Source organism: Cetorhinus maximus, chromosome 8 (assembly GCF_964194155.1).
Source record: "Cetorhinus maximus chromosome 8, sCetMax3.hap1.1, whole genome shotgun sequence".
Taxonomy (NCBI): domain Eukaryota; kingdom Metazoa; phylum Chordata; class Chondrichthyes; order Lamniformes; family Cetorhinidae; genus Cetorhinus; species Cetorhinus maximus.
This window is the reverse complement of record NC_135886.1, coordinates 110,602,972-110,630,230: the sequence shown is the minus strand read 5'-3', so window position 1 is coordinate 110,630,230 and position 27,259 is coordinate 110,602,972. Positions and strand designations below refer to the sequence as shown.

The 27,259-nt window shown below is 41.7% G+C and overlaps 1 protein-coding gene across 2 annotated transcripts in view; it reads left to right on the top strand.

Annotated features, from left to right (window-relative positions):
* The first annotated feature begins 10,419 nt into the window (after positions 1-10,419).
* LOC144683323 (uncharacterized) overlaps positions 10,420-27,259 on the top strand; it is a 68,167-nt gene continuing 51,327 nt past the window's right edge. The window contains exons 1-2 of one of the 2 annotated variants that reach the window (XM_078546259.1): positions 10,420-10,621; positions 11,715-12,011. In XM_078546259.1, the coding sequence (XP_078402385.1) occupies positions 10,582-10,621; positions 11,715-12,011 (337 nt within the window). In that variant the 5' untranslated portion in view covers positions 10,420-10,581. The remainder of the gene's footprint in view (positions 10,622-11,714; positions 12,012-27,259) is intronic. The other variant, XM_078546260.1, reaches the window with a different exon arrangement.

Here is a 27,259-nt window from a genome sequence, read left to right as displayed (position 1 = left end):
AATTTGACCTTGACCATACAGTTAGTCATTAAGTGAGATCCCTCAAAGTGGAAGAAGGGTCTTTTCAGGTGGCTGGAGTTCCTAATAATTATGAGGCAACTGGTTGTCAACCATGATCAACTGTGTTCTCTTCTCTGTGGTGAAGCCCACATGGCAGCAGGTTTGTTCCCGACCCATGGGTCTTATAACATCGAGATCCCAGCAAGGTGTGAAGCTACCGTTCATTCTGTGCCATTTGTCATCTGCTGCGGTCAGAGGCAGGGACGGAGTGAGGTGGATGCCTTCAAGGGGCATAGCTGGTGGACTGCAGTCAACTTGTAACTCCAAACCCTCATCCTCCCGGGTGAATGTCGTGGCTGACGGGCTCATGTGGTTAGTCTTTCTATGCCATCAAGGCAATGGTCTCTCTATAGAGTCTCGATGGGTGTGGAGGCAAGTGCAATAGTGTTAGAGGGAGGCTTATCACTATTGGCTCTCATCACCCTGATCAAAGAGCAATGTCTCCATGTGTAGTCATATATGAATGGGGGAAACACCCATCTCTGGTCCTCCAGAATGTCCTTCACCTGGAAGGGGTAGGGTGGGACGGGGGAAGCCATGTCTAGACACAGACCAGGTGAAGGGCATTGGACTGGCCAGCTGGTTTTGAGATGGAGGGAAACCTGTGAAGGACATGCTCACTAAATATATCATTTCAATTTGTTCATGAATCCACTGACGCGTTGATGCAGGCTGCAGGCAACCCTGCTTTTGTAACGGCTCTCATCCAGATGAGGAGAAGGAGGGCCTATTGCTAATTGGCACAGGGCCATGAAGAGAAAGGGCCTGAGCAGCAAAAGGCAGTGGGGCTTCAAGAAAATCTAGATGCTGGGAAGCAGGGTCCACTGCAATGGCGAGCATTGGCCCCACCATGGGGGTATCACCGGTAGTGCTCTTATCTGGAAATGAGCAAAAGGCAATGCCAGAGGTGCCTTTGGATGTCCTGGGATGTAGTTGCTCACGTCTGACAGCTTTTCCAGTATGGGCTGCAGCCGCAGGGACGCTAGAGGTGTAATGTGAAGCTCCTGGCAGTGAGTGAATGTCTGACTGGGTGCTGTTTAAATATGACACCAGGACCTTCGACCCCATAAGGTAATGGGATGGCAGGCAACTTACTGCCCGCCCCACCACGAGATTTGCCAAGCCCATCATGGATGCATAATTAATGAGTTGAACAGTGGGAGATCACATGTGTTCATCCGTCCCATCATCCAGTGGGAATCATTCCAACTTCCCTGCCTGCCACCTGACTTACACTCCAGAATGGAAGATTCAGTCTAATCAATGGGGGCCATTTCCTGCCACCCTAGCAAATCAATCCAAACAATCAACTGGGTGCTCAACTGGGTGGAGACAAACCATTAGCCGTAATCACTTGGACAATAGGACCCTGGCTGAGTGAGGAATTCCCAGCCATGATCCAATCAAATTACAATTGGAATACACTAACCATGACCTTGTTTGGATCACTGGGCAGTTTGAAAAAGAAGTGACAAACTTTTGTGCGTTTTAAGCACCTGCTTTCTCAGAGGAACAGGGCAAGCAGCTGAGACGCTGAATGAACAAGACCTGGAGTGTTTATTTCTCTCTCCATCCAACTTGCAAGTTTTTGAACCCTGTCTGCTGATTTTGACTATCCACATGCTGAAGATACAGATTTTTAAAGGAGCTCAATGCAGCGCTGTTGTCTCCAGAAGAACAGAAAAATCATTCATTTACAGTTTTAAACTGCCTCGATGCCTAAAGCAGCAGGACCAGCAAATTCAGTCCGAAACCAGCTGAGTCGCTGACCTTTAAGAGCTGTATACACCTTTAATTTTACTGGACTCTAAACTCCTTAATTTATCCTCCCCCACTCTGTAATTGATTTGTGTGTGTGTGAAAGTTGGAGCATTTTTATTATTTTACTTAGATTGGGTTAAGCACAATAAAAACTATCCCTGTTTTTTAAATACTCAACAAAACCTGCCTGATCATGCCTTTTATGCTCACAGCACATAAGCAGTTAAGCACTCACAGAATTGGCTTGAGGTTAGGATCCTGGTGGGGAACTGGCACGGAAGCTGGCAGCACAAAATTGCAGGCTGCCCACCTCCAATTCAGACACTGGCCCTTTTAAAAATTCAGCCCTCTTGTGTCGAACAGAGCAAATGACAGTCTTCTGATTGCTAGCAGGAAATGGACAAACTAAGTCCTTTTTAAGCTGCTCTGGGAGATACTTTGAAACGAAAATAAAGCTACCTTGTACTGTGCAGGCATCTTACTTTCGTACAAAGCTAGCTTTGTATCTGTAGTTAAGACCGGTCTTGTACAAAAGGATAATTACAATTTGAAACATGTTTGCCATCTATTGGTTTAGGAGTAAAACTGCAGAAATAGGGCAACAACCTCAATGGAGGCTGTAGGCAAATTTACCTGCACACTAGACATGGAATAATTGCCTTACTGACATCCGTAGATCTAAAATTGAGCAGGAAAAATTGCATTATCATAATGGAGACCACTAGATTTTCTATCCATTACTATAAGTATTCAAGTGCAAAAGAGAAAGAGCCAACTTGTCATTTATATAGCTTCTTTCATGATCTCAGGGCATCACATAGTACCTTATATTCAGTAAAATTCTTTTGAATTTTATTCACTGTTGTAATGTAGGACACATGGCAGCCCAATGACTGTAGATGGGGGAAGAACAAGCAGAAGGCTATTCCCACCAAGTTAGCACAGCAACACTGAGGCTGCACCAACTTCTAGTTCAGGCCCAATGACATTATCCTTAAAAGCCCCAGGATTTCCTGGAGCAATACAAGAGGAATGGAGACCTAATTTAAGTGATCTTTGCAAATTTTCCTCTTACCTTTACTGTCTAGTGTAAATTTCTTGAGTGCAGGATGGAGCAAATAGCCTGCTTATAATAAATATTCCTTTCAGCACCTACTTGGGAACAGGCTGTTTTAGATCTAGCAATGTGTAATGAGGCAGGATTAATAAGAGATCTTGTAGTTAAGGATCCTCCAGGGGGTAGCGATCACAACATGGTAGAATTTCAAATTCAGTTTGAGGGTGAGCAATTGGGGTCTCAAACCAGTGTCCTCAACTTAAATAAGGGCAATTACAGAGGTATGAAGAAAGAGTTGTCTAAAGTGGGCTGGGAAAATAGGTAAGTGGATGAGCAGTGGCAGACATTTAAGCAGATATTTCATAAAGCTCAGCAAAAATTTTATCCCTGTCAAAAAGAAGGACTTGATGAGAAGGATGAATCACCTGTGGTTAACAAAGGTGGTCAAGGAGAGTATCCAATCAAAAACTAAGGCATACAAAGCAGCAAAAACTAGTGGTGGGCCAAAAGATTGGGAATTGTTTAGGAACCAGCAACAGATAACTATAAAGCTAATAAAGAGGGAGAAAATTGTTTATGAAAATAAAAACAAACAGCAAGAGCTTCTACGGGTATATAAAAAGACAGAGAGAAGCTCAAGTGAGCGTGGGGCCCTTGGAGGATGCGACTGAAGAATTGGTAACGGGAAACAGGGAGATAACTTAAACCAATATTTTGCATCGGTCTTCACAGTGCAGGACACTATAAACATATCCCAAGGATATCAGATAAACAAGGAGCTAATGGGAGGAAAGATCTTGTAACAGTCTCTATCACGAGGGACAAAGTATTTGACAAGGGGGATCAATAACCTGTGGGCATAGATTTAAAGTAAGGGCAGGAGGTTTAGGGGGGATGTGAAGAAGAATTTTTTCACCCAGAGGGTGGTGGGAATCTGGAACTCACTGCGTGAAAGGGTGGTAGAGGCAGAAACCATCGTAACATTGAAGAAGTATTTGGATGTGCACTTGCGATGCCATGGCATACAAGGCTATGGGCCTAGTGCTGGAAAATGGGATTAAAATAATTAGATACTTGTTTGACTGGCGCAGGCTCAATGGGCTGAAGGGCCTTTTTCTGTGCTGTAGACCTCTGACTACAGGAGGGCAAGTTGCCAGGACCTGATGGTCTGTGTCCAAGGGTTTTAAAGGAAGTGGCTGCAAAGATAGTGGAGGCATTGATCAAAATATTCTAGAACTCACTGGAATCCAGAAGGGTCCCAGTGGATTGGAAAACCATTAGTGTGACACCCATGTTCAGGAAGGGAGGGAGACAAAAAGCAGGAAACTTATAGACCAGTCAGTCTAACATCTGTCGTTGGGAAAATGAGAGACTCCATTATTAAGGAAGAAATAGCAGGATATTTAGAACAGCTTAACTCAATCAAACAGAGTCAACATGGTTTTATGAAAGGGAAGGCATGTTTGATAAATTTGCTAGAGTTCTTTGAGGATATAACAGGCAGAGTTGATAAAGGGAAACCGGTAGATGCAGTATATTTGGATTTCCAGAAGGCATTCAATAAGGTGCCGCACCAAAGGTTATTGCACAGGATAGGAGCTCGCAGTATTGGGGGTAACATATTAGCATGGATTGAGGATTGGTTAACACACAGAAGACAGAGAGTCAGGATTAATGGGTCTTTTTCAGGTTGGAAAGACGTAACTAGTGGAGTACCACGAGGATCAGTCCTAGGTCCTCAATTATTTACTGTCTATATTAATGACTTGGAGGAGGGGGCAGAGTGTAATGTATCCAAATTTGCTGAAGATACAAAAATAGATGGGAAGGCATGTTGTGATGAGGACATAAGGAATCTGCAAGGGGATATAGATAGGTTGAGTGAGTGTACAAAAACTTGGCAGATGGAGTTTAATGCATGAAAGTGTGAGGTCATGCACTTTGGTGGGAAAAATCAAAAGGCAGACCATTATTTAAATGGAAAAAGACTCCAAAAAGTACAACACAGAGGGATCTGGGTGTTCTTGTGCATGAAACACAAAAAGTTAGCATGCAGGTGCAGCAAGTAATTAAGGCAGCAAATTTTGGAATTTTGGCCTGTATTGCTAGGGGGTTGGAGTTCAAAAATAGGGAAGTCTTGTTACAACTGTACAGGGCGTTGCTGAGGCCGCACCTGGAGTACTGTGTACAGTTTTGGTTCCCGTATTTAAGAAAGGATATACCTGCTTTGGAGGCAGTTCAAAAGAGATTCAGTAGGCTGATTCCTGGGATGAAGGGGTTGACTTATCAAGAACGGCTAAACAGGTTAGGTATTTATTCATTAGAGTTTAGAAGAATGAGTGGTGATCTTATTGAAATGTATAAGATTCTGAGGGGGCTTGATAGGGTAGATGCTGAGAATAATGTTATTCAAGCAAATAAATCCCTTTTAAAAGAATTTATGAAGTCTGATGGGCCAATACTTCATCAGCTGTAAATAAACATACTGAACATAAGAAATAAGAGCAGGAGTAGGCCATTCAGCCCATCAAGCCCGCCCTGCTATTCAATAAGATCATGGCTAGTTGGGGAATCTCGAACTACGGGACATAATTACAGAATAAGGGGACATTCATTTAAAACTGAGATGCAAAGGAATTTCTTATCTCAGAGGGTAGTGAATGTCTGGAATTCTCTATCCCAGAGAGTTGTGGAGGCTAAATCACTGAAAGTAATTAAAGAGGAGGTAGATAGATTTTTGAAATATCAGGAAGTTGAGGGCTATGAGGAGCTGGCAATAAGAGGAGTTGAGGCCTGGGGCAGATCAGCCATGATCTTATTGAATAGCAGGGTGGGCTTGATGGGCTGAATGGCCTACTCCTGCTCCTATTTCTTATGATCAGAATGTTTATTTACAGCTGATGAAGTATTGGCCCATCAGACTTCATAAATTCTTCTAAAAGGGATTTATTTGCTTGAATAACATTAATTTTAACAGGTTTGAGAAAGGACAGGATTAACTTCTTCAGTCAATCTGGTATAGTTCATCAGAGATTGTATGTATACAATCAGTTTCTGATGGTGTTTGAGCTTACTATAGTGCATTCAGTGGAGGCTTGTGTCATGCTTAGGAAAAGTTAAACAGTCAGATGCTGTTGTGTTACAAAAGAGAGCATCTACACTGTGGTAATCTGAGGTGCAATACACCTTTAAGAGAATGTGAGCAGATTGATCATGTGACTGTATTACCCAATTGCTGTGTAGTGGACTACAATGTTAATCAGTAGTATAGAGTAGGGTCTGGTTTGAGAAGCACACATGTGTTAGTGCTCTGTTACTTGTGTTAATAAACAGCATATGCTTCATCTTACATTGGTCTCTGTGTCTGCAGTATCTTGTTTACCAACTCACTCACCAGTAGCTAGGTGTGCAACCGTGTTCACTGAGCAAAGTGACCTGACAGAGAAGGAACATAACCACTGGCGATGAGGCAAAACATGACCAGTCGATGACACCAAAGAAAGCCACGAAAATTAAACAGAAGTAAATCAGCCGTACCTTGTAAGATTGTAAGTACAGCCTTCACCATAGTTGTCGAAGTTATGGAGTATACCACAGCTTGGCCGTATCGAACCGTTTGATCGGACCACTGATGACTGGTCTTATTATATTGAACGCCTCACGGTCTTTTTAGCCAATGACATATCAGGGGAGGAGAAGAGGTGAGCGATCCTCTTATTGACATGTGGCAGTGAAACATACGGCCTAATTAATAGCCTAACGACACCCAATGCCCCCGATTCCAAGAGCTTTGATGAGTTGGTAAATGTTGTGAAAAGCCACATTTAGCCGAAATCTTCGGTAACAACGCAGCGTTTTAAATTTAATTCGAGGTGTCGCATCCCTGGAGAGACAGTCGCTTGCTATGTAGCAGCCTGAAAACAACTGACAGGGCACTGTGAGTTCGAGATGTCGATTAACGACATGTTAAGAGACTGATTAGTATGTGGGATAAATGAAGACGCCATTCAAAAAAGGTTGTCAGAAACAAATTTAGACTTCAGCAAAAACAAAAATACCTGGAAAAACTCAGCTGGTCTGGCAGCATCTGCGGAGAGGAACACAGTTAACGTTTCGAGTCCAAATGACCCTTCAACAGAACTAAGTAAAAATAGAAGAGAGGTGAAATATAAGCTGGTTTAAGGGGGGTGGTGGGACAAGTAGAGCTGGATAGAGGGCAAGTGATAGGTGGAGATAGTCAAAAGATGTCACAGACAAAAGGACAAAGAGGTGTTGAAGGTGGTGATATTATCTAAGGAATGTGCTAATTAAGGGTAGAAAGCAAGACAAGCAAGGTACAGATAGCCCTAGTGGAGTTATTGATGAGATGTCTCAGGACAGGTTTGAGTCTCATAAGGCCGAATTTGGGGGGAGAGTAGGGAGAAGCTGGGAGGCCCAGAAAAATGGACATGATTACCACAGTCGTGAAAGAAACTTCATTGTTGGAGACACAGTTTTTGCAAAGAACTTTGGAGATGGGCCCAAATGGCTATCAGGTGAAGTGACAGGACCTCTTTTCCATCACATATCGGTTGAAGATCGGATAATTAGAAGACATGTAGATCACCTCAGGAAAAGAGAAACAGTTCTACAAGAAAGGATGCGCCAAGTGTTTCTGTTGGAACCTACTCCACACGTGAAAGGAACTCCACTCGGTATGGAAATGCCTGTAGGATCCGTTGAGCCTGAGAGAGCTGAAGAAACAAACTTACAGGTTCCTCCTGGGGAGCCTAGTGGACAGATAACTCCTGAGAGGGGGGCCTCAGATAAACCATTCGAAGTCGTAGAACTATGACGTTCGACATGTTTGAAGAAGCCTCCAGACAGACTGAATTTGTAAATAGTTTATTTATGTAAATTGTTCATATATTGTAAAGATTGTAAATTGTACTTTCGACTCAAGGGGGAGGGATGTGGTAATCTGAGGTGCAATACACCTTTAAGAGGATGTGGGCAGGTTGACTCCATGATTGCATTACCCAATTGCTATATAGTGCAGGCTACAATGTTAATCAGTAGTTTAGAATAGGGTCTGGTTGGAGAAGTACACTTGTGTTAGTGGTCTGTTATTTGTGTTAATAAACGGCACGTGCTTCATCTTAAATTGGTCTCTGCGTCTGCAGTACCTTGTTTACCAACTCACTCACCAGTAGATAGGCGTGCAACCGTGTTCACTGAGCAAAGCGACCCAACAGAGGAGGAACATAAAATGCACATTTGGGCCATGGATGTGAATATCTCTGCATGTTTACATAAAAGGCACCCCTTAAAGATGAGCGCTGTATGGGGTCAACTGTTGCATAAACTAGACTTCCTGGTTCTTGCAGGCACACTGCTGGGTTGTGATGGGGAGCCAATGGCTGAGAAACTCCTTCACTCTGGGAGCTTTTCATCATACTTCTGGCAAAGTCATGCTGGCCAAATAGGAGCAGTCCCGAGGAACTATCCAGCTATATTGCCAGTATGGACAGTCAGGTAAATTGTTTTTATATGATATTTCACATACTGTTGCTGTGCAGGAAAACACAGTACTCAATCCAAGCCACAAATGTTGCTTCAATAGCAATGACATGAATTATCAGATAATCTGTTTTTGGAGATATTGATTGAAAGAGAACCTGGAAGATGCTATGCATTATGTATGCCTAATGTCATAGTTCATATATTTTAGAAGTATAATTTTTTAGTTTTGGAAATTAATTTTAAATGTAAGTTCAGTGGGAAAAATGCCCTGGTAAACATCTAGAGGCTGGAAAACCACACAGACTTAAGATAATTATAATTCAAAAGGTTACTTTGTGTTTATTGGACAAAGTCAGAGTAAAAAGGTGAGAGTCATAAAACAGCAGGTTGTCTTACTTAGCTAAAGAACTGGAGACATGACGTCTGCAGCTATTCCAGTAAAGGATTTAAGCTATTCATGTAGTTTCCCAGAATTAAGGAAAATTTGGAATCAAAAGGTAGTTAATTTGCATTTTTATCTGTGAACAGGTGTGTGTGTCACATTGCCATGGAGATGGATGGAACTTAGTGAGATCGTTTGTTGGCTTTATCAGGTTATCTCTGTGAATGGAGTTAGTGCATGGCCAGCAGACAAGACTGGGTGAGCTGCTAAGAGACTATGTCAGCTTTGGATCTTATGTAGCTTGTAGCTCTTTGGAAATCAAGAGATAATGCCAGACCTGCACCTAAAGTGGATTAAATGCTAGACCTATTGTCCATGACACAAACTGCGAGTGGGAGCTGGTATTCAGTATAAGACAAAGTTGGAAGGGGGGAAAGAATGACAGGAAGATTTGTTTAGCTGGAAGCTAAAGGAAGAAATCTACACTAAACCTCAGTGAAGGGCAGTTAACTTTGTTGCAATTGGAGTTTTGGAAGTAATCAGCTTGGTTGCAGTTTGAAACTATAGTGGCGGGCTATTGGAAACCAAGGATGTTTTCTGATATTTTAAGCCACTGCACAGGAGTCGCAGGGAAGCCTGTGCTGGAGCTGTGGAATCCAGAGTTATTAGATTGGTAAAGAAATTGGGCAGGTTGCTAAGCCAAAAAGCTAATAGAAATGAAATCTTGTACTTTGGCGAATAGCTGGAACATTGAAGAGAAATCAGAGTGAATTCCAGGGAGTGGTTATATATCTTTGAATTGGTCCCAGGAAAAGTGAATGAACCTTTAAAGATCTCTTAAGACAAGGGAACTCTTGTGAAGAAGTAAAAAGTAGAACTGAGTTCATAGCATAAGTCTCTATAAGCTATAGTGTTGTTAATACTTTGTTTAATTCTTTTTGATATACATAAAGTTAGTTTTTGTTTAAAAAGTGAAATCTTGTGGCATGTTTCTGTTGGTTAATTGCTGATTGTTCAGATTTCTTCTTTAAATGTTAATGGTCCCCAACAGGATCGTAACAATTGGAACTCTTCCTTTTCACCTAATAGTGCCACAGGATCTTTATGTTATTTGACTCAACTATACAGGACTCATGCAGGGTTCAGTGAAAGAAAAAAGCATGGATTTTTATTGCATATTATAATATCATCAGAATATCACAAAGTAATTTCTAACCAATTTTATTATTTAGGCAAACAAGGGCAGCTATTTATTGTCCAGCAAAACCCTAAAACAGCAAATGTGCCAAACTATTTCAAAATACATTCCAATGATATAAGCATAAATAAAATTTTTGCTACATATGGAATAACTGACAATTAGAATACTGGAGCTACATTTAACCAAAGAGTGGGAGGGATTATTGACATTATGGAGAGTCACGTGGGAGTCTTAAGCTGCTCTCATGCCTTGATTCAGTGAAGGAATAAAAACATCTATTCAAGCAATAGCAAAGCTGCAAATTTAAATCAGAAGTCTGTGTTAACAGTAAGCAATTATACATGATATCTATTTCCAGCAGATCTTTATTTAGGTTACTTGTAAAATCAAATGCCTTGGTTGAGACTCTGGGGAAATTCCTCCCCTCAGAACATATTTGGAATGGAACATTCCAGTTCCTTTAAGAACTATGCAGCAGTGTGAGGTTGGGGAGGAAGTCCAGCAGCTCACAGGAACTCAGTTATTTATTATTTAACTTTATGTTCTCAGGGACCTGAGTGAACTGTAGAAACAGAGCACAGTACATAATCTCCCATTGAACATGAAGGAAACCACTAAATGTGTCTCACCCAAGGGTCACAGCTCACTAAGCTGAAAGGTGAGATGAGATAATATGCCTGTTACCAAGACGACGCTTTCAGCCTACAGAGGTTTGCAAAAGAAAAATGGAAGCAGGAATGATTTCACTAGCTCTCTGTGAGAGATAGCACTCAGCTCATGGAGTTAACAAACTGTTGTATTTCCAACCTCACTCTTCAGGCCTATAATGTCAGGTTTCATTGACTTTGTTAAACTGTATATTTAACAGTTAATTGTTCTCTGTTCTCTTGCAACACTTGGGCTAATTCTGAACTCTCATGTGCTGACAGGGAGTATGAGTCAGTGAATCAGTGCTACAATTTTTCCGCCCTCTTACCCTGATCCTTGTATCTGTGGCAACCTGCTGGCAGCAATGAATTATTAAATTACCTCAACTGTTTTCTGTTTTGTTTTAAAAAATATAATTTCTCCCATTTCAATTTTCTGTTATTTGACCATAGTGAGGGGCTGGGTGGTAGTGGGTGGTGGTTCTTCACAGCTGAGTCTGATCTTAGCTCTCACACTTCCAGCCAGGGTATTTGACTGAGATCAAGAGCAGATACTCCAGGCATTTAAAAAATTTGCTAATATAGGTTTATACCTAGTACCGTAACTGTTAATGCAGCTGAGATCAGCTAATGCTGTATAATGGGAATGGTTTGTTGCATGGCCCAAAGTCCCTTCTGAATCCAGTCTCTCAATTTTATTCCTCTTCTCTAGGTGCCAGACTTCAGTTCCACAGGGGCCAGGAACTCTGTTACCTGGTCTAAGTGATCATTCTTCATGCATGAGTTTAGATAACGAGGGCAGGCAGGTTATTTAACCATGGGAGGAAGTCACAGCTGAGCCTTACTTGACATTGAGACACATGCATTTTCCAGTAGGAACCATGTGGGAAGGTGAACTCCCACTGATTTTCCCTTTTTCCTATTAGCCCAGGGAACTGAGGGAAATCTATGCCATCCCACTTGAGATCATCTAACTCAGCAGATGCCAGGAATTGAATCTGTGTTCAATCGTACACATTAGTGCGTACAGTGGATTTTACTTTTAACAAGCAAAACATTAGGGAAGCTGTCGCTTACAGATTATCTTTATTCTTTTTGTTTTAGGTGCCCTCCTGTTACCCATGGCAAACAAAACAGAAACTTGTGAAGGGCAGATTCTGATCAAGTACGCTGAAGATGACTCCTGTGAATCATACCACAGCTGCAGTAGCAGTATAGTGAAATACAGTGATGAATCCTTTGCATCCTACACTGATGAAAATGAGGAGAGTGGTCAATCCTACAGTCAATCGTTTGAATCTTATCATCCTTTCAATGAGGATTTTGAACCAAATACAGAATCAGAAACCAAGACAATCAAATCTGAAGTGAAGTCTCTGTCACCTCCAAATGTCAAACAAGGTGAGGGAGAATAATCAATTGTTTGTTAAGGTACATTCCTGAGCAAGCTTGACTATGCTATCTTTGATTATTTTCCCCTCTAATTTTATCCCCCTTTCTTGACCAGTGACTCCTGGAAAACACACTATATAGAGATTGGATAAATATAGGAACATCAGAACAGGAGTAGACCATTCAGCTCCATGAGCCTATTCCTTCGTTCTGTGAGATTATGGCTAATCAGCGACCTAAATCTTTTTCTTGTCTTTGTTCCATATCCTTTAATACCTTTGCTTAACAAAAATATATCAATTTCACTTTTAAATTTAACAGTTGATCGAGCATTAATTGCCATTTGCGTAAGAGAGTTCCAAACTTCTATCACCCTCTGTGTGAAGATGTATTTCCTAATTTCACTGCTGAAAGGCCTGGCTCTAATTTTTAGATTATGCCCCCCAGTCCTAGACTCTCCAGCCAGCAGAATTGATTTCAACCAATGCCCCTATCTGTTATCCTTAATATCTTGAAAACTTGGATTAAATCACCCCTTAACCTTCTAAATTCCAGAGAATACGACCTGAGTTTGTTTAGTCTTGTAATTTAACCCATTGGGTTTAGGTGGCATTCTGGCAAATCAACGCTGCACTCTCTCCAAGGCCAATATATCCTTCATAAGGTGCAATGTCAGAACTGCTCACAATACTCCAAGTGTTGTCAAACCATTGAATCATAGAATAGTTACACCACAGAAGGAGGTCATCTGATCTATCATGCTGGCTTTCTGCAAGAACAACTCAATTAGGTTCACTTCTCTGCCCTTTCCCTTTAGTAATATTGTTTTCTTCAGATGCTTATCCAATTCCCTTTTGAAAGCCATGATTGAATCTGTCTCCACCATACTGTCAGGCAGTGGATTCCTGATCCTACTGACTCGCTGTGTTGGTTGTTTTGTAAATCACCTTAGACCTGTGTCTTCTGGTACTTGACCCTCCCACTAATTGGAACAGTTTCTTTCTATCTACTCTGTCGAAACTCCTCATGATTTTGAACAGCTCTATAAAATCTTTTAATTCTTCTCTTCTCTAAGGAGAATAACCCACCTTCTCCAATCTACCATGTAACTGAAGTCCCTCATCCGGGAACAAATTTTGTAAATCCTTTCTGCAAGGTCTCTAAAGCCTTCACATCCTTCCTAAATTGCTGCTCCCATAATTGGACTCAATACTCCAGTTGGGGCTGAACTAGTGTTTTATAAAGATTCAAAATAACAGGGCTTTGTTTAGCTGAAGGATGACTTCTACCCATTATGTTCCAGTCCTCTGGATATAAAGGTCAGCATTCATAGAGTGTAGTAGAGACCCTTCGGCCCATCGAGTCTACACTGACATGTGAGAAACACCTGACCTACCTACCAAATCCCATTTACCAGCACTTGGCCCATAGCCTTGAATGTTATGACGTGCCAAGTGCTCATCCAGGTACTTTTTAAAGGATGTGAGGCAACCCGCCTCCACCACTCTCCCAGGCAGCGCATTCCAGACCATCACCACCCTCTGGCTAAAAAGGTTTTTCCTCACATCCCCCCTGAACCTCCTGCTCCTCACCTTGAACTTGTGTCCCCTTGTAACTGACCCTTCAGCTAAGGGGAACAGCTGCTCCCTATCCACTCTGCCCATGCCCCTCATAATCTTGTACACCTCGATCAGGTCACCCCTCAGCCTTCTCTGCTCCAACGAAAACAACCCAAGTCTATCCAACCTCTCTTCATAACTTAAATGTTTCATCCCAGGCAACATCCTGGTGAATCTCCTCTGCACCATCTCCAGTGCAATCACATCCTTCCTATAATGTGGCCACCAGAACTGCACACAGTACTCCAGCTGTGGCCTCACCAAGGTTCTACAGAACTCCAACATGACCTCCCTACTTTTGTAATCTATGCCTCGATTGATAAAGGCAAATGTCCCATATGCCTTTTTCACCACCCCACTAATATTCCCTTCTGCCTTCAGAGATCTATGGACACACACACCAAGGTCCCTTTGTTCCTCAGAACTTCCTAGTGCCATGCCGTTCATTGAATACTTCCTTGTCAAATTACTCCTTCCAAAGTGTATCACTTCACACTTTTCAGGGTTAAACTCCATCTACCACTTGCCTGCCCATCTGACCATCCCGTCTATATCTTCACGTAGCCCAAGATACTCAACCTCACTGTTAACCACCCAGCCAATTTTTGTGTCATCCACAAACTTACTAATCCTACCCCCCACATAGTCATCTATGTCATTTATATAAATGACGAATAATAGGGGACCGAGCACAGATTCCTGTGGTACGCCACTGGACACTGGCTTCCAGTCACTAAAGCAGCCATCTGTCATCACCCTCTGTCTCCTACAACTAAGCCAATTTTGAATCCACCTTATCAAATTACCCTGTATCCCATGTGCATTTGCCTTCTTTATAAGTCTCCCATGTGGGACCTTGTCAAAGGCTTTGCTGAAATCCATATAAACTACATCAACTGCACTACCCTCATCTACACACCTGGTCACCTCCTCAAAAAATTCAATCAGATTTGTTAGGCATGACCTCCCTTTGACAAAGCCATGCTGACTATCCCTGATCAAACCTTGCCTCTCCAAGTGGAGATAGATTCTCTCCTTCAGAATTTTCTCCAATAGTTTCCCTACCACTGACGTGAGACTCACTGGCTTGTAGTTCCCTGGCTTATCTCTATAACCCTTCTTAAATAGCGGAACCACATTAGCTGTTCTCCAGTCCTCTGGCACCTCCCCCGTGGTCAGAGAGGAATTAAAAATTTGGGTCAGAGCCCCTGCGATCTCCTCCCTTGCCTCTCTCAGCAGTCTGGGACACAAATCATCCGGACCTGGAGATTTGCCCACTTTTAAGCCTGCCAACACCTCCAATACCTTGTCACTCCCTATATTAATTTGCTCAAGAACCTCGCAGTCTCTCTTCTTGAGTTCGATACCTTCATCTTCATTCTCTTGGGTGAAGACGTTTGTGAAGCATTCGTTCGACACTCTACTGATGCCCTCTGGCTCCACCCATAGATTGCCCCCTTGGTCCCTAATGGGCCCTACTCTTTCTCTGGTTATCCTCTTCCCATTGATATACTTATAGAATATCTTGGGATTTTCCCTACTTTTACCAGCCAGAACTTTCTCATATCCCCTCTTTGCTCTCCTAATTGCTTTCTGAAGCTCCACCCTGCACTTTCTCTACTCCACTAATGCCTCTGCTGATTTGCTTCCCTTGTACCTGCTAAAAGCCTCTCTTTTCCTTCTCATCGTATCCTGAATATCTCTGGTCATCCATGGTTCTCTGGGCTTGTTGCACCTTCCTATCACCTGAGAGGTAACATGTTGAGCCTGCATCCTCCCCATTTTCTTTTTGAACGCCCCCCCCCACTGCTCCTCTGTAGATTTCCCCACAAGTAGCTGTTCCCAGTCTACCTTGGCCAGATCCTGCCTTATTTTACTAAAATCCGCTCTCCCCCAATCCAAAACATGTTTTTGCAACTTGTCTATTTCTTTTTCCATAACAAGCTTAAATTGCAACATGTTGTGGTCGCTATCACTAAAATGCTCCCCCACCACCACCTCAGCCACCTGTCTGGCATTCCATTAGCATTTTTGATTATTTTCTTTGCATGACATTTTAATCTATATCCCTGGACCCCCATTGTTTCCAGCTTTCCACATTTAAAATGTATCTTGTTCTATCCTTCTTAGATCCAAAGCAGATGGCATCAAATTTGACCGCATTGACACCTATTTGCCACAGTTTTGCCCATTCACTTAATCTTTTAATATTTCTTTGTAATTTTATGCTTTTGTCTTTTTTTAATTCATTCACGGGATATGGGCTTTGCTGGCTGGGCCAGCATTTATTGCCTATCCCTTGTTGCCCTTGAGAAGGTGGTGTTGAGCTGCCTTCTTGAACTGCTGCAGTCCATGTGGTGTAGGTACACCCACAGTGCTGTTAAGAAGGGAGTTCCAGGATTTTAACCCAACGACAGTAAAGGAACGGTGATATATTTCCAAGTCAGGATGGTGGGTGACTTGTAGGGGAACTTCCAGATGGTGGATTTCCCATGTTTCTGCTGCTCTTGTCTCCTAGTGGTAGTGGTCATGGGTTTGGAAGGTGCTGTCTAAGGAAATCTACATTGCTTATCATGCCACCTGTCTTTGTGTCATTGATAAATTTGAATATGTGGCTTTCTAGCCATTCATTTAACTCGTTAATAATTATAGTGAATAATTGTAGCCCCGACACAGATACTTCTGGGATACCACTAGTCATGTCATGCCAATTTGAGTACCTGCTCTCTGTCTCCTGCTTCTCAGTCAATTTTGTAACCTGATCAATAATTTGCTTTCAATTCCTTGAGCTTCACTTTTAGCTAACAGTATCTTATGAGGGACTTTAACAAAAGCTACTTCTCCAGATTCCATTACTGAACCTGGTGAACTAGTTGATCATCATCAATGTGCTGGAGACTCTCCTGTTTCAGGTATCAGATCGTTAAATCTGTCACAGATGGGTGACTTGACTTCTTGGCATACACTTGGCTTAGTGCTAGCTGCATTCAGTACAACCCGATTTTACAGAGGGAGCTTCAAACAGGTGTTAAGGCCACTTATTTGAATATGCAAAGAGCCTAATGCCTGTATCAGGCGTATGCCCTAAGGCCAATTTTTTTTTGTTGCCGACATCAATATGGCAGCAGTACATCTCACAATTATTTATGAGCATGCACTTCCTGCCATCAAATTGGAGGCATAACAGGCCACTAAATGTCTGAAAAAAGATGTGGTATGGGCAAATTGCTAGTTACAAATGTTTAATTTTATTAACATTAACACACCTCACTCTGATGAGCACAAAGTTTCTTTAAAAAAGGAAAGAAGGAATATTTGTTCCTCTGAACTTTCTTTGCTGGGTATCCAGTGGTGCGGTATTGTCCATGATAATATCCAGAATACTTACCTGCTAATATGCTCCATGTGTCCTTTCAAATGTCTTTTCACTCATGATCCTTCCTGAGTTCAGGTTTTCAGACATACAATAAAACCAGTTACTCACTGTCGCCATCAGACTGTGTCTGCTTCACCGCCAAATTATCAATCAATGCTGTAACCAGATGTCCTCACCTTGAATCCCCATTCCTTCCCTAAAGACTATGACATCATTTAACTATTTGAGCACCTTCAGAATACCCTTCGTATGATATCAGTAAAACTGTAAATCTGTAAAGTTCTGGTAAAATTCCAACAGAACAAGAATGTATTGAATATCTTAAATATTTTCTACCTCTTTTCTCCCCTCCTGTCCTAGCTGTGTACTTAGCTCCCACTTTCTGGTCACAGCCCTTTTGGAGGAATATGAGTGTCTTTGAGAGGGTGCAGAGGAAATTTACCAGAATTGTTCCAGGAATGTGCGACTTTAGTTCAAGGTTAGGTTTGAGAAGTTGGGGTTGTTCTCCTTGCGGCAAAGAAGATTGAGGGGAGATTTGATACAGGCACATAAGAATATGACAGGTTTAGATAGGGTAGACAAAAAAGCTGTTTCCATTAGCTGATGGGACAAGAACTAGGGACACAGATTTAATCAAAGTTTTGGGCAAAAGATACAGGGTGGGTGGGGATGTGAAGAAGAACTTCTTAGATTTCTGGAAGGGATTTGATAAAGTGCCAGATCAAAGGTTATTGTGGAAAATAGAAACTCATGGTATAGGGGGTAACATTGGCATGGATGGAAGATTGGCTGGCTAACAAGAAGCAGAGAATAGGCATAAATGGGCCTTTTTCAGGTTGGCAAGATGCAACGAGTGGTGCCACAGGGATCAGTGCTGGGACCTCAATTGTTTACAATTTATATAAATGACTTGAATGAAGGGATTAAAGGGATGGCTGCCAAATTTGCTGATGACACAAAGATAGGGAGGAAAGTAAGTTATGAAGCGGACATTAGGGGCTACAAAAAGATATAGATAGGTTAAGTGAGTAGGAAAAGATCTGGCAAATAGAGTATAATGTGGGAAAATGTGAAATTGTCCATTTTGGCAGGAAGAATAAAGGAGAAGCATATTATCTAAATGGTGAGAGATTGCAGAGCTCTGAGGTGCAGAGCGATCTGGGTGTCCTAGTGCAAATACAGTAAGTAATTAGGAAAGCTAATAGAATGTTATCATTTATTGCGAGGGGAATTAAATTCAAAAGTAGGGACATTATGCATCAGTTGTACAGGGCACTAGTGAGATCACATTTGGAGTACTGTGTACAGTTTTGGTCACCTTATTTAAGGATGTAAACGTGTTGGAAGCAGTTCAGAGAAGGTTTACCAGACTAATACTTGGAATGGGTAGTTTGTCTTATGAGGAAAGGTTGGACAGGTTAGGCCTGTATCCGCTGGAGTTTAGAAGAGTAAGAGACAACTTGATTGAAACACATAAGATCCTGAGGGGCTTTGACAGGGTGGATGTGGAAAGGATGTTTCCTCTTGTGGAAAAGTCTAGAACTCTGAGTCACTGTTTAAAAATAAGGGGTCGCTCATTTAATTACAAGTTGAGGTGAGTCTTTGGAACTCTCTTCCTGAAAAGGTAGTGGAAGCAGAGTCTTTGAATGTTTTTAAGGTAGAGATGGATACATTTTTGGTAAGCAAGGGTGTGATAGGTTATTGGGGGTAGATGGGATGCAGATTTCACGTTGCTATCAGATCAGCCATGATCTTATTAAATGGTGGAGCAGGCTCGAGGGGCTGAATGGCCTACTCCTGCTCCTTGTTTGTATGTTCTGTTTTAAAATTTAAACAATTTTGCTTTAGTGTTTAATGAAGGTCATCAATAATTGGAGCAGGAGAGACCATTATTTTGATCTCAGCTTGAAGCACTCAATTGAGAATCTCTATTGAGCGGTTGACAGGAAACATTACATAGAACTTACAGCACAGAAACAGTTCATTCAGGCTAACTTGTCTATTCTGTAATTTATGCTTCAAACAAGCCTCTTTCTACCATAATTTATCTAACCTTACCTGCATATCAATCTTTTCCTTTCTCCTCCATGTTTATCTAGCTTCCCTTTAGGAACATAAGAACAGGAACAGGCCATTTAGCTTCTTGAGTCTGTTTTGCCATTCAGTGAGGTCATTGCTGATCTGCGACCTAACCTCTTTTTTTGCCTATGCCCTTGCCCCGTATCCCTTGATACGTTTGGCTCACATAAATCTATCAATTTCACTTTTAAAATTAACAATTGATCTAACATCAATTGCCATTAGAAAAGAGAGTTCCAAACTGCTACCACCCTTTGCATTAAGAAGTGTTTCCTCATTTCATTCCTGAAAAGTCTTGCTCTAATTTTTAGACTATGCTCCTAGTCCTAGACTCCCCAACCAATGGAGATGGTTTCTCCCAAATCTACCCTTTCTGTCTTCCTTAATATCTTGAAAACGTCAATCAAATCGCCCCTTAACCTTCTAAATTCCAGGGAATACAACCATAGTTAGTTTAATCTCTGCTCATAACTGAGCTCTTGAAATTCAGATATCTTTCTGCTAAAAGCTGCACTCCCTCCAAGGCCAGTATATCCTTGCTAAGGAGTGAAGCCCAGAACTGCTCACAGTACTCCAAGTATAGTCTGACCAGGGCTATGTATTCTAATATTCTATTCCTCTAAATATAAAGGCTAGCATTCCATTACCAATTTTGATTATTTGTTATACTTGCTCATGGCATTTTTAGGGTCTGTGTACTTGCACCACCAACTCTCAATTGGACATCCACTATTATCTATTTGCCACAATTTTGACCTTTCAATTAATCTATCAATATCACGTTGTAATTTTCTGTTTCCATCTACACTGCTTACCATTCCATCTATCTTTGTGTCATTGGCAAATTTGCATATGTGGCTTTTTACCCCATCACCTAAATTATTAAAGGAATGAGAGAACTTTGGAAGATCGAAGTTAGGGCATCTGTAATGTTCTCACCTATTTATTTTAAAACCCTGGGATGGAAATCATCTGGTCCTGGGAATTTGTCACTTTTTAGTGCCATTAATTTCTCCATGACTGTTATCTCACATGTTAATTTTGTTGAGTCCCTGTCCCTGATTCAATAATAGTTTCCTTGGGTTGTCTGTCATGCATCTACTGTAAGTACTGACGCAAAGTAATTATTCAGCATGACCACCATTTCTTTATTTTCATTGACAATATCACAACTATCAGTTTTCAAAGGGCCCACGTTCCTTCTGACCACTAATATAAAAGCAAAATACTGTGGATGCTGGAAATCTGAAACAAAAATAAAAATAGCTGGAAAAACTCAGCAGGTCTAACAGCATCTGCGGAGAGGAATACAGTTAATGTTTCGAGTCCGTATGACACTTCATCAGAACTGTTCTGATGAAGAGTCATACGGACTCAACGTTAACTGTATTCCTCTCCGCAGATGCTGTCAGACCTGCTGAGTTTTTCCAGCTATTTTTATTTTTGTTCCTTCTGACCACCCTTTCTTTCCGAATGTACTTGTAAAGATTTTTGTGTTGATTTTGATATCTGTTGCAAGTTTCTTTACATAATCCCATTTTTGTAGTTCTTACAATCTGTTTTGTCACCTTTTGCTACTATTTGTATCTCCCCATTTGCCAGAATCTGTGCTATTTTTTTGCATGTTTGAATGCCTTTTCCATTAGTTTAATTTTGACTCTTACCTTTAGCTGTCTTTCTTGGCGGGTAGAACTCTTGCCCTTTAGGAGTATAAACTAGTTCTCTATCACATTAAATCCTTTTTTGTACACCTCCAGTATTTGGCACAAAGCAAGATGGTTGTGATTGTGGTAGCCAATCATCTCAGCCCCAGGACATTGCTGCCAGAGTTCATCAGGGTAGTGACTTTCTGTTCAATATAAGATCAGAGTGGGGATGTTTGCTGATGATTGCACAGTGTTCATCATCATTTGCAACTCTGCAGGTCATGAAGATGTCTGTGCCCACATACAGCAAGCTCTGGACAACTTTCAGGCATGGGCTGATAAGTGGCAAGTGACATTCATGCCACATGAGTGCCAGGCAGTGACCATCTCTAACAAGAGAGAAGCTAATCAACTACCCGTAACATTCAATGGTATTACCATCATTGAAACCTCCATCAACACCCTGGGGATTACCATGACCACAAACTGAACTGGACCAGCCATATAAATTCTGTGGCTACAAGAGCAAGTCAGAGGCTGGGAATTCTTCCATGAGTAGCTCACCCCTAACTCCTCAAAGACTATCCACCATCTACAAGGCACAAGTCACGATAGTAATGCAAAACTCTCCACTTGTCTGGAAGAGTGCAGCTCGAAGAACACTCAAGCAATTCAACACAATCCAAGACAAAGCAGCAAGCTTGATCAGCACCCCATCCGCCACTTTAAACTCTCTCCACCTCTGGTGTATAGTGGTAGCAGTGTGTATCATCTACAAGGTGCACTGCAGCAACTCACCAAGCCTCCTTCAGCATCACCTTCCAAACTTGCAACCTCTACCACCTAGACAGATACATGAGAACATGACCACTTGCAAGTTCCCCTCCAAGTCACACACCAACCTGTCATGGAATTATATCACCACTCCTTCACTATTGTTGGCTCAAAATCCTGGTACTCCCTCTCCCTCCCCATTTCAATAGTTCAGTTAAGGGCAAAATAACACATTTATTTGAGGTAGAGAAAAGATATTTATCTCTCCATAGACACAGGGACAGCAGCAGTTCAAGGCAGCAGCTCACCATCACCTTCTCAAGGACAGTTAGGGATGGGCGATAAATGTAATCTTGCCAACAATGCCCACATTCCAAAAATGAATTTAAAAGAAGTGTGGTCTAACCAAAGTTCTATGCAAATTAACATAACTTCCCTGCTTTTCAATTCTGTTCCTCCAGAAATGAACCCTAGTGCTTGGTTTGCATTATTTTGGCATTCTTGTTTAACAGAACTTGAACGGCAGCTAGGATCTAGTAGGTCTATTTGCAACACTGCTCCTGAGCTTGCAGGCTGAATAATCAGGTTTTAGAGGAGGAAGTGCTTTTCTTTCTTTTCTGGGGTTCTGCTGTAGAAGATGCATGTTGCTGGGAGGCAGTCAAGTGCGAGTGTCTGAGGATTATCCAGGGCAGGTGATGAACGAGGGAAGCGGTTTCTCTCTTGTTTTTACAGGTGAGAGAGCATAATTTTTTTCTGGAATTTATTTTAATAGCTGCCGCCTGTTCCTGGAGATACTTAATCAGGTTATTATCTGAGCCAGGATGCCACAGCCAGTCTCCAATTAGGATTTTTAAAAATCGTTTATCTACGTATTGCTTTATTTTTCTTGTCACTTGTCTTTTAGCAGAAAGTAACTGGATTTGACAGGCACATTTATATGAAAGATCCCATTTCTCAGCAGTGTACTGAATCTGTAAATAGTAGGTTGACAAGAATATAACTTTTAAAAAGAACTCACACGTGTCTCAGATAAACGGAACCGGCATTGCAGCTTTGATCACTTAAGAGGAACATTATTTAATATTTTTAAAAATACTTACATTTACACTGAACCCAATCACATTTGTCAAAATTTTTTCTAAATGCTTCACATACAAGTGCCCCAGTTTTAACCTCACCTGCCCCTGCAGGATTGGGACAGGCTTGGGTCAGATGTCCATTTAACAGTCTGCCCAATTTTACTCTCCATTAAGGTCAGATCAGGGCCAGTGCATTACTTTGAAGTGCAATGACTGTATTTCAGGCAAATGTAGCAGCCATGTTTTGCACAGCAAGACTTCACAGACAACAATGAAATAAATGGCTTGCTAATCTGTTTTGGGATAGGGTTGGTGTTAACCGGAGAATGGAGAAAGCTCCCTGCTCTTCGTTTAAAATGGTTTCGAACTGACACAAAAATGTAGCCTTGGTCACCCAGGCAATAAGAATGTGCAAAAGATGTGGCAGCAGATTGCTGCAACATATTGTACTGTGCAATATTTGTAATGAACATATTAATGTGTTTCTGTGAAATTCTTATGACTTCTTTAAAAGGGTTTTCCCATATATTTTTAAATAGCAAGCAAAGAAATTTAACGTGTAGAAATTGACACATTTCTTACTAATACTGTACAGCACATTTTTTAAATCCTTATGTTCTGAACAGATTTAGGTTAAAATTTTTACAGAAGACTATTGCAGCCAGAATATTTTTGGGTTATTAGTCCAGGGAATTAACAGATCTGGGCAATCACTGGAAATATACTTTTTTATTTTCATGTGTTTGCAATTCTTTTTTTAACTTATCTATTTTCTTTGTCAGAAAATGGTACTGAGTAGATTATATGAATACACAGCCCTGATGAGGAGTCTCTCCTGCTAGTGGCACGTGTTAGGAATTCAAGAACAAAGATCATCGCTGATCTCCATCCCTGAATGCCTGATACGTACTTCTTGCATACAAAACTATATGGCTTGAGTGCATGTATCCAAATAAATTCCTATCTCTATATTGTTCCATCCAGAAATCAGTTGAAAACTAGAAAAAATGCAAATTGTATTGAATCTGCTCATCTCACCTGTGCTAAGAGTAAGAACTTTATTTTGAATTCATAGTATAAGACTAACTGGTCTTTGTTTTCAAAACTTTGTTCTATACATTTTCTTTTTTTTCTTCTCTTTCTTTCCAGAAGTAACAATTCCCTTTGAGCGTGTGAACTCTCAGATACCTCACACAAATGACTATTATTCACTGGATCGTAAATGCTGCCAGGCTACTTAACCATAGCATGCATTAGAACTTAGCCCATTCCTGTCTTCAGTCAACAGCTGAGGGCAATTGTACCACTTATTATTGTTGCATGACTGAAATGATCTAACACAGCACAGGGGATTTTTCAAGGCTTTTTTATAGTTCACTGGTTAAACTCACAAAGTCAATGACTGAGCTTTATGCCGTTCTGTATAGGGAAGGAGGTGAAAAAGCACAACCAACTGGAATTTTTGAACAACATGAATTGCTCAAATTTAAGAACATTGGCCCGGCACCATATTGTGATTTCTAACTGCGCATATTGCGATATCCAGTGGGTCAGTGGTTGCGGTATCATAGATGACTTCAGTAGTCTGCAATGAACAGAGAAAAACAATCAGTCAGGATTCCTGCTGCTGATCACTACTTAGTGACTCTTGTTGAAAGTGTTCATCAGGTGAAAAGAAGATTGGGCTTACTTGTGTCGCCCTCACAGCTGAATTGCCTGCCAGCGGCCTCTGTCTCGATTTACACATGAAGAATATTTTTGGTGAGGTACTAGAGGGCTGCTAATTGAAAGACAACAAGCAAGGCTTAGCACCCAGCATCGTAGGATGGTCACTGCACAGAAAGAGACCATTCAGTGCATTGAGTCTACGCCAACTCCCTGCAACAGCAATTCAGCTAGTCCCACTTGCTCGCCCTTTCCCCATAACCCTGCAATTTTTTTTTTTCCTTCAGGTGCTTATCCAATTCCTATTTGAAAGCCACAATTGAATCTGCCTCCACCATATTCTCAGGCAGTGCAAATCCTAACCATTCGCTGTGCCAAAAGAAATGTTTTCTCATGTTATCTTTGGTTCTTATGAACCACCTTAAATCAATGTCCTCTGGTTCACAACACCTCCACCAAAGCAGTTTCTCGCTATCTACTTGTCCAAACCCCTCCTGATTCTGAACACTTCTATTAAATCTGTTCTTAATCTTCTCTTCTCCAACGAGAACAACCCCAACTTCTCCGATCTATCCTCGTAACTGAATCCCTCATCCCTGGAACCATCTTTGTAAATCTTTTCTCCAACTTCTCTAAAGCCTTCACATCCTTCCTAAAGTATGGTGCTCAGAATTGGGTACACTTCTCCAGCTGAGGCCGAGCCAGTGTTTTTATAAAGTTTCGCCTTGGCTTCCTTGCGTTTATACTATGCCTTGATTCATAAAGCCCAAGACCCCCGTATGCCTTTTTAACCACTTTTTCAATCTGCTCTGCCGCCTTCAACAATTTATGCACATATACTCCACATCTCTCTGTTCCTGCACCCCAGGATTGTCCCCTTCAGTTTATATTGTCACTCTTGTTCTTCCTATCAAAATGTGTCACTTCACATTTCTCTGCAATAAATTTTAGCTGTCACTCATTCCACTAGTCTGTCTATTTCCTCTTGAAGTCTATCACTATCGTCCTCACAGTTCACAATGTACTCTTCCAAGTGTTGTGTCTGCAAATTTTGAAATTATGCCCTGTATACCTAGGTCTATGGCATTAATATAAATAATGAAAAGCAATGGTCCCAATACTCTCCCCTGTGAAATACTAGTCTGAAACCTTCAGAAGAGGAGGAGCAAAAGAAAACGGAGGAAACAACAAATGATAGCCAACATTAACATCCAACTTTGCGGTTTTTTTCTGTTCATTCCTGAATATTTCCCAGGGCACTGAGTGTGCCTGCTTTAGGAAGAAAATTGTCATTAACTGAGATCGTCATTGATGCAGAAATGATTGAGCTGTGAATGTTAATTCAACATTCTCATTACCTCCGGCTCAGTATTTATTACAAGCCAGGTTCTTATATTATCAACACTCCAGCAATATCAATCAAGATTCAAAATTGCTGCTTTTATTTTTTCCCAATTTCAATCCCTCTTCATCTGAAGGAATAGACTCCTCCTGGGGTACAGTTTCATGTATTAGAAACCCTTCAGTGCCTTGTTTGAGTGCCTATTCTCCCAAGGCGATGGAATCAATAATGTAACCTGCACACCCTGAAAGCTTTACTGTAGTTTGAACGGCAGCACCCATATTATGAAGCACAGAAGCCTGAGGCTGACAGTACCACATGCATTGAACATTGGGCAGTGTAGGTGGGAAGAGGCTATGATATTATAGCCCTTTGTACTCACCAAAGTCTTACCAAAACCTCATTGGTAATGCTTCAAAAGTCATTAGTTGCTTGGTGCCTGTTGCAAATGGCTGATGGGAGGGGCACTGGGAATATCTTTCCTTGGTTGATCTCTAAGGCTACCTAGCTTAACTCCAGCTGGACTGTTAGGCTGGAGAGACTGATTTTGCTACTTACCATCAACTTGTCACTCTCAAAAAAGATCTGCTCAGGGAACTTGGAAAGAGCACTGCATGAGTGCATAACTTGCACTGAGCATGTCCCACTCAGATATGTGTGGTGCTTACAGCACCTAAAATGCAATGATTCAAGAAGCACTTAACTGGTCGGGCCTACATGTGGCTTCAGACCCACAGCAATGTGGTTGACTCTTAACTGCCCTCTGAAATGGCCTGGCAAGCCACTCAGTTGTATCAAACCACTAAAATGTCTAAAAGGAATGAAACCGGATGGACCGCCCAGCATAATCTAGGCACTAGAAACGGCAATGGCAAACTCAGCCCTGTCAACCCTTATGTCCTCCTCACTAACATCTGGGGGCTAGTGCCAAAATTGGGAGAGCTGCCTTAAAGACTAGTCAAGCAACAGCCTGACATAGTCATACTCTTGGAATCATACCTTACAGATAATGTCCCAGACACCACCATCATCATCCCTGGGTATGTCCTGTCCCACCAGCAGGAAAGGCCCAGCAGAGGTGGTGGAACAGTGGTATACAGTCAGAAGGAAGTTGCCCTGGGACTCTTCAACGTCGACTCCGGACCCTATGAAGTCTCGTGGCATCGGGTCAAACATGGGCAAGGAAACTTCCTGCTGATTACCACGTACTCCCCCCTCCCTCAGCTGATGAATTGGTACTCCTCCATACTGAACACCACTGGAGGAAGCACTAAGGGTGGCAAGGGCACACGATGTACTCTTGCTTGGGGGACTTCAATCTCCATCACCAAGGATGGCTTGGTAGCACCGCTACAGACTGACATGACTGAGCCCTAAAGGACACAGCTGCTAGATTGGGTCGGCAGTAGGTGATGAGGGAACCAATATGTGGGAAAAATATACTTGGCCTCGTCCTAACCTGTCTGCCACAGATGCATCTGTCCATGACAGTATCGGTAGGAGTGACTGCTGTACAGTCCTTGAGGGGACAAAGTCCTGTCTTCACACTGAGGATACCCTCTATCATGTTGTGTGGCACTACCATCATGCTAAATGGGTTAAATTTCAAACACATCTAGCAACTCAAGACTGGGCAACCATGAGGCTCTGTGGGCCATCAGCAGCAGCAGAATTGTA